At 43.8% G+C, this 21,612-nt stretch overlaps 1 protein-coding gene across 1 annotated transcript; it reads left to right on the top strand.

Moving 5' to 3' along the window:
* Window positions 1-7,571: 7,571 nt before the first annotated feature.
* LOC121341754 (annexin A8-like) lies at window positions 7,572-20,392 on the top strand. Its single transcript, XM_041415558.1, has 13 exons — window positions 7,572-7,748; window positions 7,860-7,906; window positions 11,176-11,266; window positions 11,530-11,624; window positions 12,711-12,824; window positions 13,567-13,657; window positions 14,252-14,331; window positions 14,936-14,995; window positions 15,497-15,590; window positions 17,343-17,438; window positions 17,684-17,742; window positions 18,586-18,708; window positions 20,024-20,392. The coding sequence occupies exons 2-13, from the start codon at window positions 7,886-7,888 to the stop codon at window positions 20,078-20,080; spliced, it is 981 nt and encodes a 326-aa protein (XP_041271492.1). The 5' UTR covers window positions 7,572-7,748; window positions 7,860-7,885; the 3' UTR covers window positions 20,081-20,392.
* Window positions 20,393-21,612: the final 1,220 nt, after the last annotated feature.

Here is a 21,612-nt window from a genome sequence, read left to right as displayed (position 1 = left end):
TACATTGGCTGCAGCTGTGGCTGCTTAGGTTTACACATGCCTGAGACAACAAAATTCAGACTTGACCTGAACTTTCCCAGAGACTGGGAATGCTCAGGTCCAGGTCTTTGGTTATAGAATTTTCTACAAATAGCCTCTAGTGCTGATTTAGAATTTTTCATCAAATGTATTTCACAGTCTCAGGAGTGGCATTTATATGTTCACATATACCAACCTCTACCCTGTCTGCGTGGAAGTCAGCAACAAGAATTTTTTTGGCTTCAGCAACCTGAGCCAGGAATGGAAAAAATGCTCTTTTCCCCTCTCCTCTCATTCCTTGAGAAACCACAGGCAGAGCATGTTGCCCATGCTGGAAGTTGTCTGGCCTTTGCTGTGTGAATGTGCTTTGCTCTTTGGGATAGGACTCATCTGAAGTTTCATCTGTTTCTATGACAAATTTCCCCTTTTCCTGCACATCAGAGGACTTTCCTTTTTACTGCACAGGAGGCTGCACTGGAGTTTCCTGGCCAGGTAACATCACTGATTTCTGACTGCAGCTCGAACTGTGAGGTTATGTATGATATGAAAAAGTTCTCCAAAAGAAAGCTTTCCTGCTGAAAACTTTTGCCTGTGACATAGATTGAGAAATCTTTCGTTTTAAGCTTTCAGAAATGCATGATTGCATGGGTCAATACTTCACTGAAGGTCCTTAGATAAGCCCATCTGTGTCTCAGCCACAGATGGTGAGTGAGAGGTGACTGAAGTGAGCTCTCCTCACACCAGCCTATCCCTGCCATAGATCAGCTGCCTTGCCCTTCATCCACACTGAAATCCTGGATCTTGCTGAGCCTTTGGGTCATGATTCTGGAGTTCAGACTCTTTCTTCAGGGTAGAAATAGGTGCCCTGCAGAACCACCCAAGGTCCTGTGACCCAGAACACCTCACACTTTCCCCTCTAATGGGAGAGGGAAAACATTAAGAGCATGAGTTTTCCCAGTGAACACAGGAGAACAGCTGTCAAGCCATAGTCATGCAATAAACACCCATGTGTTTGCCACAGGGTACCAAATACAGCAACTCTTGCCTTACTCATGATGCCTCATGCATTGTTAGGGTAAAATACTTAGTGCCCTCAAATTTTTGTAGTCTCTGTTTTTTCCAGTACATAGAAAGATGTTTTGAGGAGGAAACAGGAGTCTCAAGATTCGCCTTCATCATCGAAGACATATTTGGCCAACCAAAACCAAAGGAAAAATATGTCAAGCATATGTGGCAGCTCAGTCTCTTCAAAAACACAACTGTTCCTGCTTTGTGCCTCTTTCCTTTTGCATCAAGAATATCTTAGTTATCAGTGAATGTGCCTGGGGGTAGAGGTTGGTCCTAGTTCAGCTTTTTTTGTTGTTATTTTTGTTTTGGTTTGTTGGTTTTTTTTTCCCCTGGATTTCTGTTGCACCTCTGTAAGGTGTGTTTGGATCATCAGTGATAAAGGGATTTCAACATATCAGTGAGGCTGTTGTTTCCAACTGGGAAATGCTGCAATGTCCTCAGCAGCCAGTGCCTTCAGAGGTAGTTAAAAACCCTTGAAAGCCATCAGCACAATGGTAGACTTGGCTCTGCTATAGCTCACCAGGAAACTCCAGCTCCAGGAATGCAAACATCCTGTACCTGAGGCATCAGGAGTGACAGTGTCCTATCTACCAGGACAGTGAGAGAGACTCTGGTGAGGTCTGTCTCTTCCCAGGCTAGCAGGTATGGTCAGGGACTACTTGTGCCTTGAAGCACTTACTCTTCTCTATGGAAAAAAGTGGGCAGGGAGAAACTCTAACTCTGCAGGCTCTGGAATTTCCCAGCTCTCTCTCTCTGTTTCTACCAATATTAATCATTTGTATTGCCTAAGTAACTCACAAATGAAAATGTGAAATATCTCAGTTCCCTCCAGGCCATACACAGGAGCAAAGGAGCAGCCCTGCCTCTAACCCAGGCCAGCTGGACCCAGCATCACCCTGGGAAGAGAAGGCAGGATGCTCCCAGGTGCTCTCAGGAAGTGTCTCTGCCATGGTCTCCTGGAAGTTCTGTCTGGAGGCTGAGGGGCTGAGGTTTTGCATCCCTCATGGATCCTATTCTCCTTTTCCTGAGCCATGCAGGGGTGGTGCTTGTCTGCTACCCAGGGGTCGGAGCTGCAGCCTGCTGCTGCCAACAGGGGCTCTGAGGGGTTGATGGAGCACCTTGGGGCTCACAAACTCTGCACAGTTGTTTCTGTGGAGTGTCTTTCCTTCCCTCCTGTGAGGTTGGTGCAGGCCAATCAAGTTATGGCTGTTTCTCTGCCCTCCATTTGTGCCTCAGTTTCCCTTCCTGCAAGGACAGAGCCCAGCTCTGGCTGTTGGAACACTACAGCTCAGCCCTCCTGGCCAGGCAGTTTCAGCAATTGTAGCTATGGTGACTGCTCTCAGACTTAGCAGCTGCCAGCTTTCCTCTCTGGGTACCTTTGCAGCAACCCCTGGGGCAGAGGCAAGAGGCTGGAGAGGCTCCTGGCCAAGGAGCCTCTTGTGTTTGGCATTCTGGTATTTTTGGTAGTTCAGGAGCAGCCCTAACTTAACAGCAGGAAATAAGAGTAAAACTATCCTGTCAGTGTATCTGCAGCCAAGGAAAGTGCATGATGCCTCTCCGCCAGGGCTGGCCTCAGCAGCCGTGGCCCCAGGACAGGGAAGGAATACTTCATGTCTCCTTGCTTTTGTTTTCCTTTGGCAAGATTTTAAGATGCCTTTTCTACATCCTTCAAGAGAGATCTGGATACCCATTGCAGTGTTACCTGTGTGACTGGCACGAGCACACTGACTTGAGTGGGGTGCTGCAATTCTGCAGCACTGGGAAGAGAACCAAAATCAACCAAGAGGCCATGGATGTTGCTCAGCTCTGACATAAATAACTTCACTGCCATCAGTGAAGTGTATGTTGCTGCCTTGCTACAAACAGCTGGACTCAGACACATCCAGGAATGTGAGCAAATTTTTCTTTTTTGCTTTTCTGTTATGTTGCTCTGTGTGAGTCTGCCTCCATCACAGGGTCATTTCAAACAGCAGGACTGCATTTAATTGTGTACAAACACCTGTACTTTTTCCATCAAGAAGCACACAAAAACCAATTCCCATAGAGGCAGCTAGGTAGATGCACAAAATACTTTACAGCCAAGCATTCAAAGACTTGCTGAATGCTGCCTACCACCCTCTGCTGGCATGTGAGCTCCTGGCATCTGTCATGTCCCCATCAGACCCAAGAGAGCTGCCTCTGACCATTTTTATTCAGAGGGTGCTTACTTTGTTGGCCTTTAGGGTTAAACAAGTACAGCAATTGCCTGCTTTGTGTGGGGAACGGTTGTTAGAGCAACTGGGAGGAATTCCTTGGCACCAGCACTAGCTAAGAAAGGAATGAGAAGAAAAATGCTCAGCCAGAGTCAGTGCCAGAGCAGAGGCAGGGCAAGTGTTGGTGCCTTGCCCTGACTCTCCCACCTGCAGCAGAGTGTCCCTGGGCAGCAAAGCTGCTGGGAAAAGCCAAGTCCACACCCTTCACTAACCTCTGGGCAGAGACTCCACAGCACAGGCACCACTGACACTGAGGTGCTGAGGAGAATCTAGCCCTGAGTTTTTACCCTTTTTTGTTCCTTCTGTAATTGAACACGCCCCACAACATGCAATATGAAATTTCTTTTATGCTTGGCTCATAGCTGCTTGTAGTGGATCTTCAAAAATTAAATTGTGATAATGATTTTCAAATGGACATAAACCTATTTTGGGGTCATTTTCACTGTGAAGTATGGTTCAAAGGCACCAGAAGAAATGGCAGGGTGAGTAGTGACCTGACAAATAGTACAGTTTTGGCAGGACTCTAAGAACTTTGTTTTTGCATTACAGATGCTCTCCTTGCTCTAAACTGCTGCCTTCCCCATCTGACCCCTTTCCCCACCCAGCTGACACCTCATTCATAAACAGACAATAACTTTGTTTGGATATGCTTGCTGGCAAATTTACACAGCTCTACATTTAGAGATCTGATTTCAGGTGAGGTCATTAAGAGTGCTAACAGGAAGAAAAGGAAGAACCGGAGGCAGGGGGGTGGTAGAGGTAGGGAAGTGGAGCAGCAAAAGGTAATGCTTGGTGTCTGCTCTTGTTTACACAATGGCTAAAACCTGCAGGATGAAACTCCCATGGTTTCACAGTGAGAGTGTGAGCCTGTCTGCAGGCATGGCAGCTGCTGCAGCAAGGGGCTGGGCTATGACCCTGGAAGGTAAGGCCAAGTGCTGTTAGTAATGGCTATAAAGCTAAAAGACTTGCGTAAGGGTAATGTTCAGATCTGGAAAACACAATACTATGTGAGTTTGGTCTTTTATACATTAAAAAAAAAAACAATTCTGACATTTGCTGAACTGGGTCCTCATCAGAGCTCCAGCTCTACGTGGCTCTGCTTACTGGGTCGGAGAAAGGTATCCATTTTGTAGCCTTGTAGCAGAATACCCCCCTCCTGTTTGGTCTAAAGGCTATGCTCCTCTTCAAATTTAAGTACTTATGCGGTTATAGTATTATTGCTTTGCCCAGCAGTATATCTCTGTGTTTGTTCTGCCTTTTCCTCAATGATTCCAATTGATTTCCAAGTTCCTGGCTGAAAAAAAATCAAACAAATGCATACTTTGGGATGAAATTCCCAATGGACTGTGCTGTTTTGTTAGTCTTGAAAAGATTTTATTAGAAGTGAAAGCCATGAAAGGAAATTGCTGAGCATTTGAGAACCTGGTTTCCACAGGTTTTCATGTTCCAAAGAAATCAACTCTTGGTCTGAAACTTTCCAGGCATAGGGCCAGACTTCACAAACTTCTAGATGGAAAAGGGGGCTGCCTCTATACCCTAGAAGACTTTAGTCATCCTCAGTCTAAATTAAAGCATCCTCTATACTGCTGTCATTCAACCTACAACAAACCTGCCTGAGATTAGTGGTAGCAAAAACTTCTTAAATTGATGTCAGTCACGCATCTTTCTAAGGCTATTGGTACCTTTTAAACCTGATTATGATTTCTATTCCCTTTGTGCTGGCTGAGTACATATTGGGGCAACTCCAAAGTCAGTGATTCAAGCTTGGAAAGTCCCAGGGTGGAGTCAAGAAAAGCTAAGTGTACCGGTCCCTGCTGCATTTTGTCTAGCTGAAAATTTATTTAAACTAAATAGGTTAAAAATGCAAACCCAAAGCAGATTATGGTGTAAGATGCTGTTCTGCTGGAGATTGCTGCCCACTCTTACTGGCTGACAGCTGTGCTGGGTGTGTCAGCAGGTGTAGGGATTCTGAAAGCCTGGAGGAGGCCTGTGGATGAGGTCTGAGAAAGAGCCACTGTACTGACACACTGTGGGTGCCTGCAGCCATGGCGTGACTGACCCACAGCCCAGGCATTCCTCCTGCAGACAGATCAGAGATAGGCTGCATTTTGTGGGGTACCAAAGTACACTGCGGTACAAGCACACACAATCACTGTCTGAGACAAATTCTAACCACCTTAATATTATGTTGAGCAGACTTTCTCGACAGTCTGGTTTGTGCATTTGGGGTTCACCTTCCAAAAACAGAGTAGTACCTGAAATGCAGGTATGGCCCCTGGGCTGGGGGGCAGTGTCAGGTTGAGAAAGCTGAGCTTGAGAGAGTCCATGCCTCACCTTCTGCACCTTTTCTAAAGAGCTGCATGTTTCTGAGGGTAATCACTGAGCTATGTGTGAGGTTGTGCCTTGCTCTGCTTACTGGTGCTGTAGCAGCTGTTGTGTCTCCGGTACACCGTAGTAAAGTCCATGAACCACAGATAAGCTCTCTCACACAGCACAAGTGCTAAGGGGGGGACAAGAACTGCAATGAAGACAAATCTGTTCATGTTTACAGCTGCTCAGGTTAACTATGTTTGCACAAGCAAAAGGGGTACTGGGCTGCCTTCTGCTCCACTAGCCTGTGAGTGACGAGTGCTCTCGTTTAAATTAAGTCTGTGCAGCCTTGCTCTGAGTCTTGCAGCATGTTTCAGGCCTTTCCTTGCCTGTCCATATTGATTAAAACCTGGCTAGTGTTTCTATGCATTAAAATGCCCTGGTTTGTCCCTTCACAGCCTTTTTATTTCATGATGGCAAGAATGACCCCTCAGACATTTTCCCATTTGCTGTCTGATTTGGTCTCTGCTGCCCTCTGTGCCCTATGGCTGTTTGCTGTAACTCTGTGATTTTCTGCCTAGAAGGGCTTCTTTGTCCTTGGAGTCCTCAAGAAAACTTATCTCCATGGCAAGCTGACCAATTCTATGCCAATAGAGGGAAATGTGTGCGTAGGCATCAGATATTGGGATCCGGAAAAAGCAGAGGCACCCTGGGTGCAAAGGCACTTTGCCACCCCTGGAGGAGGAGGCCTGAAGGGACCACTCATGAGCTCTCATTGCAGTGTGCTGTTGGTCAGCCTGCCTCTCACATGTGAGTGGGAACAAAGCCAGTGCAGACCCAGCAGCATGTTTGTTATACCAAGGGCAATGCCATTCCTCCTTCCCAACTTGCCCTTGCCATATGATGGATGTGTTAGAGGCTAGGGCAGCTGGCCCAGCTCATTCTCTTGGGAATAGCCAGGGCAACTTCCCAGGCCATCAGGGGCATTGCTGAGTTAAGTGAAATAGCAGTCTGTGGGAGAGAAATAAGAGAGGCCCATAGTTTGGTGTTTACCCAGCATCCCACGTGGGCATGTAAAAGTGGAAGGCACAAAACTCCTATATAGCAAGTGTGAAGATATAGCTCGTGGGAATGTTTCCATCAGGGCAGCTTTCCACTGCAAATAAATAAATAAATGCTGGCATGGGTAGATTCTGACAAAAGTCTAGACAGGAAAATATTGCTACAACCATAAGGTATTTCAGATGATTTCACAGAAACATTTCACCAAATTAAAGTATGAGAAACTGTTCAACTCAGTTATATTTCATTTGAAAAAAGAGAAGTTTTGCACTCACTGCTGTCACAGCAGCTACTGCAAGCCCTATGACACTCAGCTGGGGTTGTCATTACTCAAACTTGTTAGCCTTAGATGTGTTGGCTCTATGTTATCCTAGAGAACATTTGTGACTCATGCTGTGGAAATGTAGGATGGGGGGACCTCCTAAGTCTCTGTACAATCTGATGGAGCTCCACTGTAAGGTGTAGGACATGGATGATGTGGGGTTTGGCTGGGTATGTGGTTTGTTTGGTTTGGAAATGTTTTGGTTGTTTGGAGTTGAGGTTTTTTAAATAAGTTTTTGAAGGGAGGTAGAGGAAGGTATGTTATGTTTCTGGAGTCCTGTCTGGCAGTGTTCCAGATTAGCAGAGATAGAAAGAGTTGGTAATAGTGAATGGCTTATTCAGTTATAGCTGAATTCATCTAGTCTCTTTCATGCTGAGAAATTACCTGGTTGTAATTTGTACATTGTATCTGTGCCAGAGGCCAAAATGTTAGCAGGGAAGGGCGTGTATTGGGAGAAGCAGTGGAAAAATTACAATGAGTCAACAAGGTTGAATTTAGGTCTCCTCACAAGGGAAGCCTCGTTTATTAAGCAACTCTATCTCTCCCTGTGAGATCATATGTGAAAAACAGGTTGAGCCATGTGGGAGGGTGTTGCCCTGTGGAATTTGTAGATAAGGATGCTTTATACCTGCGTGTGCCTGAGAGGCCAGTTACATTCTGCGGCTTCCAGAGGGAACGAGCCTCCAGAGGAGTACAGTTATTCCATTTTTCTTGTGGTAAGTTTATTGAAAAGAACTTTTGTTTCTTCCTCTCCTCCCCATGACTCCCTTCAAATCTCAGATTCCCAAACTTTGAGGTGTGATATGTGTGGTTTTCTTCACCAACAGACCCAGGAAACGCTACTGAGACCGCAATGGCATGGTGGAAGGCCTGGGTAAGTAGAGGACATACTGACACTCTGAGGGTTTTTGGCACTATAATAAGGTAACTTATAAGTTGTATCAGGCACTGTGTGGGAATGAACAGTTTCCTTTAAATATGAGCAAGACCTTAGACCTTTTACTGTTCTTCTGGCTGTAAAATAGCATTCAGCACTTCAAAAACACTGATGAAGGAGGGTGTTGATATGATTGCTGGCTATAGAAGGAGGAGCAGATCCTAACTGTGTCCTTAGTTGAGAGAGGTGCAGGGGGTGTTTATCTCTCTGTATTCATGGGGAGATGGTACCATGCAACAGCAAAGTTACAGAGCTAAAGTCTGCAAGCTGTGAGCTCCTTGTCTGCTCCCTTGTCCTGGGACAGTGAGTTCAGGGCACTGGCCTGTCCCCATTTTTGGTCCCCTGTTGCGCTGGCAGGCTGTGGTCACAGAGAAAGATATGGTCAAGCCACAATTTCTGTCTTTGGTGGGTTTTTAATATTGCAATAATAATGTGTCTTGAACAGCTTGTCTCTTTGCCAGGAGCCAGAAACGCTGTATATGTTCTCTTGTAAATGCTTGTGGCTTTGAGAGGAATGTGGCAGGATGGGGAGAAGCTCATGGGTGTGCTGAGGCAGCACCTGGGGTCTGGCTCAGACCAGGCAGCAGGTAGCCCTGGTGATGTGCCAGCCATTGCAGCTGCCCCATCAGCCTCTGTGGGAGGCCAGGTTTACTCCCAGGTCTCAAAATTTTATTTTTTTTTCACCAGAAAGATTCAAATTGTAATCTTCCTTCTGAGTTTTCTCTGCCTCCTTATTTCCATTGAAAGTTGGTATAATAATATGGATGCTTTTCCTGAGCTTGGAGTAGCTCTCACTTATTTTTTTTTTCCTTATGGATTACCTATTCTCTTCTACCTCCAAGCTGGAAATAATTTGTAAATTAGAGCAAGAAAGAAGGTACAGTGATCTTGTACTAGTTGTAGGGGGTGGAGGCATGAGAAGAAAATGAGAGGTCCAAAGAAGGATGGGGAAAAATTTTGGTTTTCTAAACCCTTAATTAAAAAATACAGTTCAAAAGCAAAAAGAATGAAAAAATGTGAAACTTTTTCAGAAAATATTGACTGAACAAATTGCAAACAGTAACTCAACCTGTCCTCAGATCCCAGCTTTTAAAAAAAAGGCTATTATTTAGGTTTGAAAATATTTTGGTAGTAAAACTTTTATTCCTTCTTCCTTTCATTTATAGGTAAAACTTTTCACAGCATCAGCTGTAAGGTATACTGCTTCTGCTGCTGTCATGCCAATTATTTCTATTTACATGAGTACAAACGCCTTGAGTAGTTTCAGTTAGGGAGTTGTAGGATTAATTCAGCTAGGAAGCAAGACCAAAGTGAACAGGGGTTCTCTGAAAAGCTGGTGCAATTGTACTTGTACTGCAACACAGAGAATGTGCACAGAGAATGAGGTGCATGAGTGAGTCACAAATGTGCTACTCGAGCCAGGAAGGGCTGTAACTCTTTATCGGAATTAGTACCAAAAAAGATCATTGTTTAATTTGTTTCCACTGCCTCCAAATGAAAGCTCAGCTTTGTACTCCCTCTTTCACTGAGTCACCAGGCATGGGTCCAGGATGATTGGGGGTTTCTTCACAGGGCCCTTGCATGCAGCTGGAGAGGATTGACCATCCTTTTTACAGCAAACTCAGATGGATGAGTCTAACCCGGCTGCCCAGGGAAGCTGTGATGGTGCTGGCCATCTTGGCAGAGGGCTAGAAAAGGAATACTTGAAATGGTCCCCCCAGTTCAGCCAAATTCTCCTAGGCCTATGACAAACTGTTGGAGGTGGCAATGCCATCTGCTCTGTCACTTTTTTCTGCAGTGACAGCTTCCCCTCAGCCTTAAACTTGCTGCTCAGTGACCATTTGGATTCAGAGCTGCATCTCCTGTGAAGTTTCCTGTTGACACCATTTGCTTCACAGCTGCTCTTTCTGCTGGGAGCAAGGTGTGGTACTGCAGGGGTGTCTCTGTGCTGGCTGTAAAGCAAACTTTTCCAAGTCTTGCTGATTGCTGAACATGCTGCCTCTCTCAATACTCCTCATTGTCAGTGCTCCATGCAACTGTGCCAGCAGTATCCACTGCTTCTCTTTCACATGGGAAGTAAGAACAGAAGGGATTTGCATCATAGCAGGAAGATGATGGTGGTCCATGTTATGTAAGTCAGGTGGGACAACCCTAATGCTTCCTTCTGATTTTTATCTCACTGTGAAGCCATCCCCATTAAAATATTCATCAGGTCATACTGATATCATTAGTTTAATATTAACCCTGCCTCTAAAGGCAAATTTATGAGAATATAGTAGTTTCCAACTTAAATATCCTTGCTTCTGGGAAGAAGAAAATTGTGTCTATTATTGTAATAAAGTGATGATGATTCTTCATGCCTACCCACCCAAATACTCCCCTATTGACAGGACCAGCTTGTGATAGATGTGACAATATATTCAAGCCAGTTCCTTGACTACCAGCTTTGTTAAATTATGCCTGGATTCTGGTTGATGGTCCTACTACCTTGTGGTGACTAAAATAAGTCTCAGTGTGTCTTTTACACCTTGGGACTGATACTGTCAGCACCTTAGGGATTTGTTAGGAGGATTATTGTGCAGCTGTATCTGATTCTCAGTACAGGGAAGAATATCAAACCTGCACACTTCCAGATGGATTTCTTCCTTCAAAGTAGTCTTTTGGCCCAACTCCTTTCAGTGGTGATGCTCCCTTCTTGAAACCAGCTGTGCAAAAGTGCAGCAGCAGTAGCTGCTGAAAAAAATGGTCTGTGAGAGCAAGACAATTTCAGAAATTCAAAAAGCTGTCTAAAAACTTCCCTGCACCAACCCCCTGAGAAATGTAGTATGGTACAATAGTGTCCATGCTATGAAGGTCTGTAATTAAGGGGTGAATAGGAAAGTCCAGTCTATTACAGTCTGTGCTTTTTCTGCCAGACTGCCTGACCTCACAATGCTTGCAGCACTGTCAGCCATGCTTTGCACTTCATGTTCCTGCCAGCAGCAAAGGCTGGTACAGGCAGGTGGGAACAGGAAACTTGTGTTCTATTTTCAGAGAAACTTGTGTTCTCTTTTTGCTCTGCTGAGAAACTTCTGGCCAGTCTCTCCTATTTTCTGTGACTTCACCATGTGGAGGATATAAATATCATTAATGTACTTTTCAAATACTTTTTCTCCAGCTGGTGAAAAGCAGTGGTGAAAAGCCATGTATTTTTCTTCTTCTTTCAGAGTGAAGCAGAGGGCAGGTCCGTGGCAGGTGCTTTAAATTTTAATGCTGCACCTGATGCTCAGACTCTGTACAAGGCCATGAAAGGGCTCGGTGAGTTGACTCCAACCATATATGTAAATTCTATGGTCTTATAATTGCTAAGTTGAAATCAATTCCTTAGGAAATTTGCTTCCAGAGATATCACTTCTTTTTTACTGTGAAAAGCTAATATTAAAGTTTCCTTAGTATGTACTTAAACTTCTGCACAAAGGCAATGAACCAGAGAAGGTTGTCTGAATATTCAGATTGGGATTTTGGACCAGTCTCTGCTTATTCTGTGCACTGTATTTATGATTTATTGTTGCTTTCTACAGGGACTGATGAACAAGCTATAACTGATGTCCTAACCAAGAGGAGCAATCTGCAGCGTCAAGAGATTGCCAAATCCTTCAAAGCACAGTTTGGAAAGGTTCTCCCAAAACAAAGCCATATTCAATCACTGGTTTACTGCATGCAGGATGTAATAAATGGGCGTACAGTTCATCCTGAAAGCACGATGCAAACTATATGCAGGCCTTCTGCAAATAAGTAGACTAATATCTATTTATAAGGCCTGTGATGAATGTGTAAAATTAATGTTTGACCAGGAAAAAAATGTTTTTCTCCTAAAGATTAAATTCTTTAAAAAGGCATTTTGACCAGAAATACTTTTGTAAAATCAGTCTTAATTTGAAGTGAAGCTTCTTATTGATTTGAAGCTGTAACAAAAATTGATACTTGTCTAAGTGACATGTTGAGTAAAATATTGGTCTGTTTCAGGCCTTTTTAAATGTCAAAAAAGTTCAATTTAAAGACTTACTTAATTACACTTGTTTGGAAGTTCCATGGTTATTGACAACTATGTTTTCCTTTGTCTCTCTTCGTTTTTTTGACAAAATCTTACTTTTATTGGGAAAGTCTTTTCACCAGCAGACTGTATACCCTCAGCCCTACTGTGAGTCTTCCAGGAAAGGGGACTGCCATGCAAAAGCCTAAGAAAGGGAAGCAAATATGGGGGTGGTGGGTATGGAATAATGGATAAATAGAGTGCTTGCATCCCACTAAAACAGAGAGAGTCATACTCTAGGAAAACCTGCATTATAGTGAAAGGGAAGTTTGAAGTGTATCTTCAAGCAGACTGCAGTCCTGATTCTGCAAATGTCCTGGGTGCAAGTCTATATGCAGGCTTTGGGAATCTCTCTGAATCTACACCCTTGCTCAGTGCAAGGCCTTCAGCTACCTGGTTCTGCTCAGTGAGTTAAGCAGGGCGGAGGAAGATTTGCTGCAGGATTAATTATTGAGAAAACTCGAATATCAAGAAAACAGGGAATGTGTAAGCACCTAGACAAACCCCATTTTGGAGTTAGGTGCCCTTTTCAGTCTCAGGACCTTTTTTAATGAACTATCAACAATGCTATCATTCAGCTTCATTACTTGGGCCATGGGGATGGAAGCGGCATGTGCAATGATCCTGTGAGTGTGTTTATGTAACCATGTGATGATGCACATTTGACAGGATCTGATTGAAAGCCTGAAGTCTGAATTGAGTGGCAATTTTGAGAAGCTCATTGTAGCTCTCATGTACCCCCGATTCAAGTATGATGCTAAGGAGCTGTATGATGCCATGAAGGTAAGCAAATTGCATGCTGATATTTAAGTAGTAGCACAAATACAGTGCTAATTTCCTGTAATTGTGCAAGTGTTAATAACTGGACTGTTACATGGTTAAGTTTGTTATTAGCAGTAGCCTTTGAGAAATACTTAATTGTACTATTAATATTCTGGGGGAAAATGCCGCTTAAATATTTATGGCTGTAAGAAAGTTTCTGTGCATATGTGACTCATAGAGCCTGGGAAGGCAACAACAAAACTAAATTCACACCCAAACCTGCTGCCCTGATGCCGCCAGCTGAGCTATGAAACCTTTAAGGAATCAAGGAGTGGTGGTGCAAGGGCCAGGCTGGGGTCGGCTGGGATCCTACCTATTGATAATCTATCTTTACAAGTTTCAGATGCAGAGTGGCCTGTTAATATAGTATAAAGATGGACTGAGTAGCCAAGCACTGGTCTCCCTGCGTTCCTTTAATGCTGTCTGTTGTCAAAAATCTGACTCCAGAAAAGCATTGAGGAAATGCAGGGTTACATAAAATCATCCTTTACAAATTAGGCACCTTGGTAAAAGAAACCATGTTCAACCCTAATGTGTTTTGTGTCTCCAGCTTTCATCACGATGGTTTCTTACATCTCAGCACACAGCCTGACTTTGCTGCCATCCAGCTCCTCCCTTCACCATACTTCTCTAACAGTAAATCACCCTCCAGGACTAGATGCCTTTCTCCACCTTTATTTCTCCACTGTGTTTTCTATTATAGGGCGTGGGAACGAGGGAAAGTGTTATCATAGAGATCCTGGCATCTCGGACAAAAGCACAGATCAGGGAGATAATCAAGGCGTACAAAGAAGGTAAGTGCCTGAGGCTCAGAATTCTGTGGTCAGAGCACAACAGGAACAGCGCACTGTCAGCAAGAAAATGGCTTTTCTAAAAGAATTTAACTCTTAAATCAACAAGCTCTGCTTTCAGCTGGCAAACAGAACATGGCTATGCTGAGATAATTTGAAAATCCCTTTCTAGGTCTTCATCCAGCTGCAGCCAAGGGTCAGCAAATTACAAATTTGGTTCAGTTCGGGTACAGAGTATTGACAGAACATAGACAAAACTGTAGCTGTGCACTTGGCTTTTCTCCCCATTAAATAGATGGGAATTTATCAAATATGTATTTGTAAATATTTTATCTTGTTCATCCCTTCAGCTATACCTCTAAAATCAGCTCTGAGTTTATTTCTTGGGCATCAGGGGAGCTAGTGACTCAGCTGGATGCAAATGCTGACCTGGGCATCACAGAGGGTGTGAGCTGCTCTCAGCTCTGCTTTTTTCTTTAATGACCCTCTTGCCCAGCGTCAGGCTATTGTGTGGGCTTGGGTTACTGGTAATATCTTGACTGTATCACCTAAATAAATAACAAATCCTTCTCTTATCCTTCTCTTTCCCTTGGGCAGAATACGGTTCTGATCTGGAACAAGACATAAAATCGGAAACAAGTGGCTACTTAGAGCAGATTCTGGTTTGCCTTCTTCAGGTAATGCTTGAGAAGAGAAATGAGGGTATAAAGATCTTCACATTTTTCCCACCTTTTTTTGAGAAACATGCAATAGGAGAGTCAGTACAGTCATGATCACCAGATAAAGTGCGGAGACAACCATGTCACTTGGACTGGATCTGTTTCAGCTTTGATGTGACTGAAGCAGGGAAACATCTCTCCCTCAGCAGCAGTAAGAGAGCTGGGAACTTACAGCCAGCTCTCCCACAGAGAGACACCTCACTTTCACACGTGTGTAAAGCCACTGTACTCTACAATGGTCTTAAAAAACACTAGGATTCACCACTTTTCCAGGGTCTGTGCCCTCAATGCTGAGTGCATTTACCCTACCACATTTTTGGAATTTTCCTGCCTGGTAGCAGAATAACCAAACAATTTTTTACTCTGCTTCATATGACTGATTTCAGCACCTTTCAGTGAAGGAGTTAGCACTTGTGTTGTCTGAAATATTAGTGCTTGAGTACTCCACAGAAATAGATAGCTGAGAGGATAATTGATCTTTGATCAGAATGAATGCTCTCATCCTTATTTATGGAAGAATCTTCATGAGATATAATTGTTACCCTTCTTTTTCTGCTCATAGGGTGAGAGGGACAATGCCACCCTCTATGTGGACACAGCCCTGGCTCTTCAGGATGCAGAGGTACTCTCAAATACCTGAGATCACTGATATGCCTGCATTCCCACTTTCTTGAACTTCAGAGTACTTCAGTGTCAGCAGAGGGTTGGAGTCACAATAATTTGGGGTGGGGTTGTCTTTAAGTAACTTGGGGTTCTTCAATTTTGCCTGAACTGTTGAGCTCTGCCTTTCCAAAGAGGAGGGATGAGGCCTGGGCTTTGGCTGATCTGCTTTTGATATGGGTATGGTGGAGTAGAAGAGCAGATAAAAGGGAGGAAACCTCAAGTATATTGTTGGCTGTTCCAGCTGCTGCAGGAGGAGTAGAAAGGATGGAGATAGTGGATGTTTCACTTGTCTAGAAGACAGAAAGGCTTTCATAACCAGCTGTTCTAGGAGACTCTGGTTCACATGGTGGTTTCAGTTACTCCAAACCCCTTTACTCCAGCCATGCCTTCAGCCAAACTCTGTTGTTTTACCAGCTGTACACACAGAAGAGCTCGCTAACAACTGTGTGCTAAATTACAGGCTCTCTATGCTGCTGGAGAGAAGATACGGGGCACTGATGAGATACAGTTCATCACCATCTTGTGCAAAAGGAGTGCCACTCACTTAATGAAAGGTATGGAGCAGAGCCCACATTACCATCACTACACTCCCAAGCCTTCAAAATCAGAAATTACCCTAGCCAAGAAGAAGAAGTGGGGCTATAGATGAGAGACATGGTAGTCAGAAATAAGTACCTGAGCCTGTTTTCTAATTCCTGGTCACCCAGTAACCAAAAGCTCCAGCAGGTTTTGTGAAAGATTATGAAGATTTAGTTGTGCTGAAAATCAAGTGGCCTTTCCGGGAGTCCCTATACAGTGGTGATAACTGGGTAGCTGTTTTTATAAACCCAGGGAGTGACTAAGTACCATTCTAACTAGGAGCGTGTGGTGAAAATACACGTCCCCTTGCATGTTGGTTCCTCTGGGGAAAAAAGAAAAAAGTCACTACAAAAACAGCTGGTTATTTGGTGCTGGAGAATCACAGGGTGCAGCCTGCATTTCTGCCCCAGGTCCTTTTGTGGACATCAGAGGCTGCTGGGAGGGAAGACACAAGCCCTGCTCCACCTGAGACCTCAGCTCCCCACTGTCCATGCAGCAGAGACCAAGCCTTGTCATCTCAATGCTTTTGAGGCATAACAGATTTTGTTATGCTGGCTGAATCTAAGCATATCAAGAACTGTGTGAATCAGGGGGACCTGAACTGATACATTTAGTCAGAGATAAATTAGATATGCCTGAGCATTTTCGAAGCTGAGGTCCTCTGCTGTTTCTATGCCCTGAAAGTCAGCTCCCCCTTGTGTTTCAAATTCAATCTCCCAAGGTCACTTAAAAAATAAACAAGACAAACAAAAATAGGTGGTCTCTATAGTATTTGTCTGTGTCTGTCTTTAAGAATTGAATTTCATCTTGTTGTGATAATGCAACCAGTCTTTTGAACCTACTGTGGCACTGAGCAATTTCTTCTGTGACACAGCTGCCTGTACCTATTTGTCTTTAAGATCTGAGTGTAATTATTGCAGCTTTGCAATAATTTGTTTTTAATAGAAAGAGTAGTTTGAGTTAAGAAGTTTGTATCCATCTGTCTATTCTGTATTGTTTCCCCAAAGTGTCTTGAGTGTTAATGATCTTGAATGCTGAGCAAAGTTTCTTAAGATGTCTATTGCATTACATAGCAGTTTTCCTTCTTTGTTAGTCCTAGAAAGCTAGGAATAAAAACAGATATCTGTGTTTCTGAGCCTTGGAGTATCCAAAGTGTGTAAGGCAAGCAATGGCCCTGTTGCTGATCTTTTGTTACTGTGGGAACTCAAATCTTAGAATCTGAACCTCTATTTTGCTCATCTTTTCTCAGTTGTTTTTATTTTAAATTGTGGTTGAAATAACTTTCCCCAAATGGTATCATCATTTTAAAGTCCATGAGCTGTGAACTGGATAGTCCTACATTTAAGTTGATTTTATCTTGGCTCCTGAAGCTAATGACATCAACAACCAAAGACCAAAGGTGTGCCTAACTTTGTTGTCTGCTTTATTTCTTGGTTAAAGACAGCTATAAAGGGTCAGATTTCCACAAAAACTTGAGTGACAGAAATTACCTGAAGTCAGGGAATTAAGAACCATGAATGGTTTGGCTTTTTGTAAATGTTAACATCCATCTTTGTAGCTGATTTCTGATGTTGCCTAAAGCCTCCTGAAGCTGGTGCAAATGTGGCTATTGCTTTTGCAGGATCTGTGTGTTCATATTGCCACACAAGTAATGCCTGTAAATATTGCGCACAAAATGCCTTGAGGGTTACTTGGTAAAAGATATAAGTTCTTTGTGTTTCAAACAGTGTTCGAAGAATACCAGAAACTGGCTGGTAAGAGCATAGAAGACTCTATCAAGAGTGAAACTCGTGGCTCACTTGAGGATGCCATGCTGGCTATTGGTAAGTAGTGACCTTTCCCTTTGCTTTGTCAGAGTCTGCTGTGTTTTCTTCTGCAGCAGTTGACTTATATTAGATGGGTCTGCTTTATAAAGGTGTCTGGTATGAAGTAAGGGGTACTTCCTGGATAAGATAAACTCATATTCCAGGAGTACACTGAATTAATGGAAAGCATGAAGGATCTCAGTCACCTCCTGCGCCGGGCTAGAATTACCATTGATTCTTACTGAACTTTTTTGTATGCCTAGTGAAATGCACCAGGAACATCCATTGCTACTTTGCAGAGAGGCTGTACAATGCTTTAAAGGTAAGACTCTTCATTGCAACACACTGGTTTTCATACAGTCTTAACTTGTAACCTGGCTGCCACCAATTCAAACTAGAAGAGCCAAGGTTTGGTAAAATTCAGCAGGTTTAGTGCAATTGTTGCAAGTAATAGCAGAATCCTTTCTAACACCTTGAGTAGAAAAGTACCCTTTAAACTCAAGATAACAAGGGACTCTGGCTTTTCTGCCTTAAGAGCCTGCAAGGAGCCCAGTCCCACTTTCAGGAACACAGAAAAAAGAGGCTTTTCTAGGAGGTTGTTTATGGTGAAGACTTGCCTTCCATTTAAACAGACTGGAACACAGTATTTTCTTTTTAGGAAGCAATTCTCTCAATGGCAGTATAAAATGAGAGTTTCAAATGGGGACACATAAAGTGTTTGCAGATTGTGCCCCTGTAATACTTAACTGGTATGTACAAGATATCAGCTCTCCAAACCTTTTGGAAAGCTGAGATAACAGTTTTGTTATCAGTGTGATCTTAATTTTCCTGTGAGTGATTAAACAATATTGGTTGAAGCCAAACACTACCTGGAAGATTCTGCAGAGGGACACTGTATTCATTGCCAGCTCCCACCTCTTTAGCATATTTGCTTTTGCATTTGACATGTGCAAAACTTGTGCACACCTCCACGGTGGGCTTGTGGTGTTGGCAGTGGCCCCTGGGAGGGGTGTGAGGATGGGCCCTCCAGAAAGAGATGCAGATGTTCCAAAGAAGAAGTGCCAAGTGGTGTTTGAAGGCTGACTCCTCTTGCCCTGGGCTAGTTTGCACAACTTATCCTTTGAACACCCAGTACCATCACAGACTGCTGTATCTGTTGTTCCAGGGGGCTGGCACCGATGATGGGACTCTGATAAGGGTGCTGGTTTCTCGAAGTGAAGTTGACCTAAATCTTATAAAGCCTGAATTCAAGCGTATTGCAGGAAAGACTCTCTCCAGTATGATTTTGGTAAGCAGAACCTTGATATGATGTTCTCAGCCATTGCATATATTCCTAATCTTTCCAGCACTGTGGGATGCTTCCATGGTTGTTGGCAGTAACAATTTCATTTCTGCTATGATCATGGCTCTCCTTCACTAGGCCTGTTAACAGCTATGTCCTTGAGAGACACATATGTCTGAAAGGTGAGCATATGCTCTCTGTACATGACTTGGACAAAGCAAACCTAAGGAAACACTGCACTAGGATTTTCATGGACCAGTCTCTGTATCCATGCACTGCATGCTGTTCTAGATGAATCTAAATTAAATGAATCATTCCTTTTATACCTATCCCACACTGCTGTGCCATATTCTCCTCTCTCTCTCTGCCATCCTTAAATACCTCAAGCCAATGCCATCCATATGTGTCAAAATAATGCTGGGGTATTTTGTTCCTTTTCCTGTTGTTTGAGGTTTTTTGCTGGCTCATGTCAGGTGAAAGCTTGGTCTACCCTGTGATGAGATAGGTTCAGAAACTGAATCTTGTCAAGCTTATTGTAGCATTTGAGTTTCAGTTCCAGATGAATGTGCCTCCCCTGTTAGTGCTGAAATGCTGTTTTTTACCATTTGTCCCCAGGACTTTGGGACATTCCTCTGCCCCTTTGTAAATGGCACAAAAGCCCTGTCCTTAGCCATCCCTATGGGAAGTCTGGTTTGTAATGAAGGGCCCTTCTTATAACTGACACTGTCAGTGTCTGTCATGTTGATTAATGATCAGTCTTCAGGGGTCTGTACAGAATATTAATTCCTTCTGAGAAGTGGAACTAGCTTTACACCTGTCACCACAAAACATTCAAAGGGAGGAAACTTTCTTCACTAAGTGAATATTTTGTGTAGTGCTTCTAGACCAAAATGATCACATTTGTGGCTTTTTTTAAAATGCCATGTGCCAGGGCTAGCTATAGTGCCTTTTCCCTTCCTGTAGGGAAGAGGTGCTACATAAATACCCAGGGACAAAACATCTGAACACAACAGGTTTGCTTGCTATCATTTGTGCTGACTTTGTGCTGCTCTGTGGGACAGAACCTTGATCAATTGCTCACCTGCATTCCAAAGGAAAAAACTGGACTTGATGAATGTTATTTCAGGTGGTAGCTACAAGCCTCGTTTCTCTGTTCGCTTTTGATGGTGTGTCAGCTGGCAGCAACTCTGCTGAAGTCTGACTTGCTCTTTCCAAAGTCCTTTTCCTGTGTGGGCATATTCCACAGACTGACAACGTCAGCACTTGGAACGTGTAGAGGAACTTCCATACTCACCTATTTTTTACTATTTTCTCCTGTCAGGAGGATACCAGCGGCGATTACAAGACAGCCTTGATGAATCTCTGTGGCAGTGACTGACAGACTCTAGGAGGAAGATGTTGAAAAGGATACAGAGAGAAGATTAACAGTGAACAAGGGTCTGAAAATGTACTTGTAGAAAATCTTTCCATTGATCCAAAGGTGGGGGAAAGAAGATCAAATTAATGGCTGAGATATCCAAAGCTCTCTGAAGGAGGTGGATGCCCATTACATATTGAATGCTATCCACTTCCTAAGCAGTTTTTCAAATGCAAGGGGGAATGTTAATTTCTTGTTTCCATTTTGTTCTTTGAAATTTTCCTTCTATTTTAACCCATGGTGAAGGATGGCACTTTGACGTGGAATTAAAGGTTCTTTTAAACCCTCTAGACCTGTTTCACAAGTCTGAACAACCCTACAAAGTTTGGGCTGCCCTGAAGCCGTGCTGATTTCACCATGACCAGCTGGTAGAGCGGCACCGTTTGATGCTTGAAGGATGGGTCTGGAAGGAGTCCCAGATATTAATGAGGATTTAGGACATGGGTCAGAACAGAGAACTTAGTGCCAGAGGCAGTAGTTAGCAGCCTTATCTAGAGAACTTCACAGGGAGCTCCCAAAGGAGCAGTGAATGGCAGAGCCAAGCTGGCTGCAAGCATGTGAAAGTTGAAGGCTGTGTGCCTAATTTCCTTCTTGCTTGTCTGTTGGGGAAGAGCAGCAAGTTCAGGTCCCCACATCAATGTCAGACCATGGGAAAATTAAAACTGGCATGGATGATTTTGTTTCGGTGAACACAGGATACCCTGCCCATGAGAACAGACCTGTTTCTGCTTCTGGTGTGACAGTAACTTATCAGCAGTCAGTGGATGCCCTCCAAAATTGCCTCCAACCCCCATGAATGCACCACCAGGGGGCTGAGTGAAGTCCCAAATGTGGACAGTGACACAGAAAGAACAGTCTGAGAAGTTTGAGAAGTTCAGGTCTGCTTGACCACTGGTTCTCCATGATTAAATCAATCCTTTAAATGTAGTTACAAAAGGCTTTCAGTAAATATGTTCAGTAAAGGAGCTTTTCTGATCAAGTGAGTGAACTTTTTGGCTGAGGGGTGCTCCCTTCCTTGCACTGCAAAGATTAGCAGGAGTCAATGCCACGAGAGTGGCAAGTTCAAAAGGTCTTGGTGAGTCTAGGACAAACAAGGGTCCTGGGGTCAGGGCATCAGGGTATCAAGGGTATCACACACCTCAAGTGAACACGAAGAGGAGGTTTCAGTCCCCCCCCAAGTGCTTGTCTTTTCAGTGATATCCCTGTTTGGTCTCTGGCTGAGCATCAATGTGGGGGATTCTTCTCTCAGTTTTTGAGGGACATGGGCCAGCTGTGGGCACCAAAAAGGACGGGGACTCGCATGTCCTTTCTGCTGGTCCCACTAGCTTTTTCACAGTCACTTGTTCTAATTGACACCGATAATCAGGCTTCCCCGTTTCGTTTGGGTTTGGGTTTTTTGAGTCTGTTGGGGCCTGTGAGCGCGGTGCGGGGCCTGCGGCCGCGGCGAAAGCCGTGCTTACACCCCCCTCTGCTGGGAGACGGGCTGCGCGCAG

Source organism: Onychostruthus taczanowskii, unplaced genomic scaffold (genome assembly GCF_017590055.1).
Source record: "Onychostruthus taczanowskii isolate IOZ18803 unplaced genomic scaffold, ASM1759005v1 scaffold5, whole genome shotgun sequence".
NCBI lineage: Eukaryota > Metazoa > Chordata > Aves > Passeriformes > Passeridae > Onychostruthus > Onychostruthus taczanowskii.
This window is presented reverse-complemented; position numbering and strand designations above follow the sequence as displayed.

Excerpts from the sequence above, each read along its gene's own strand:
- LOC121341754 (XM_041415558.1), top strand. The coding sequence starts at position 7,886 with ATGGCATGGTGGAAGGCCTGG. Across the intron at positions 7,907-11,175 it reads TGGCATGGTGGAAGGCCTGG|AGTGAAGCAGAGGGCAGGTC; the intron begins GTAAGTAGAGGA and ends TTCTTCTTTCAG. Across the intron at positions 11,625-12,710 it reads TCAAAGCACAGTTTGGAAAG|GATCTGATTGAAAGCCTGAA; the intron begins GTTCTCCCAAAA and ends CACATTTGACAG.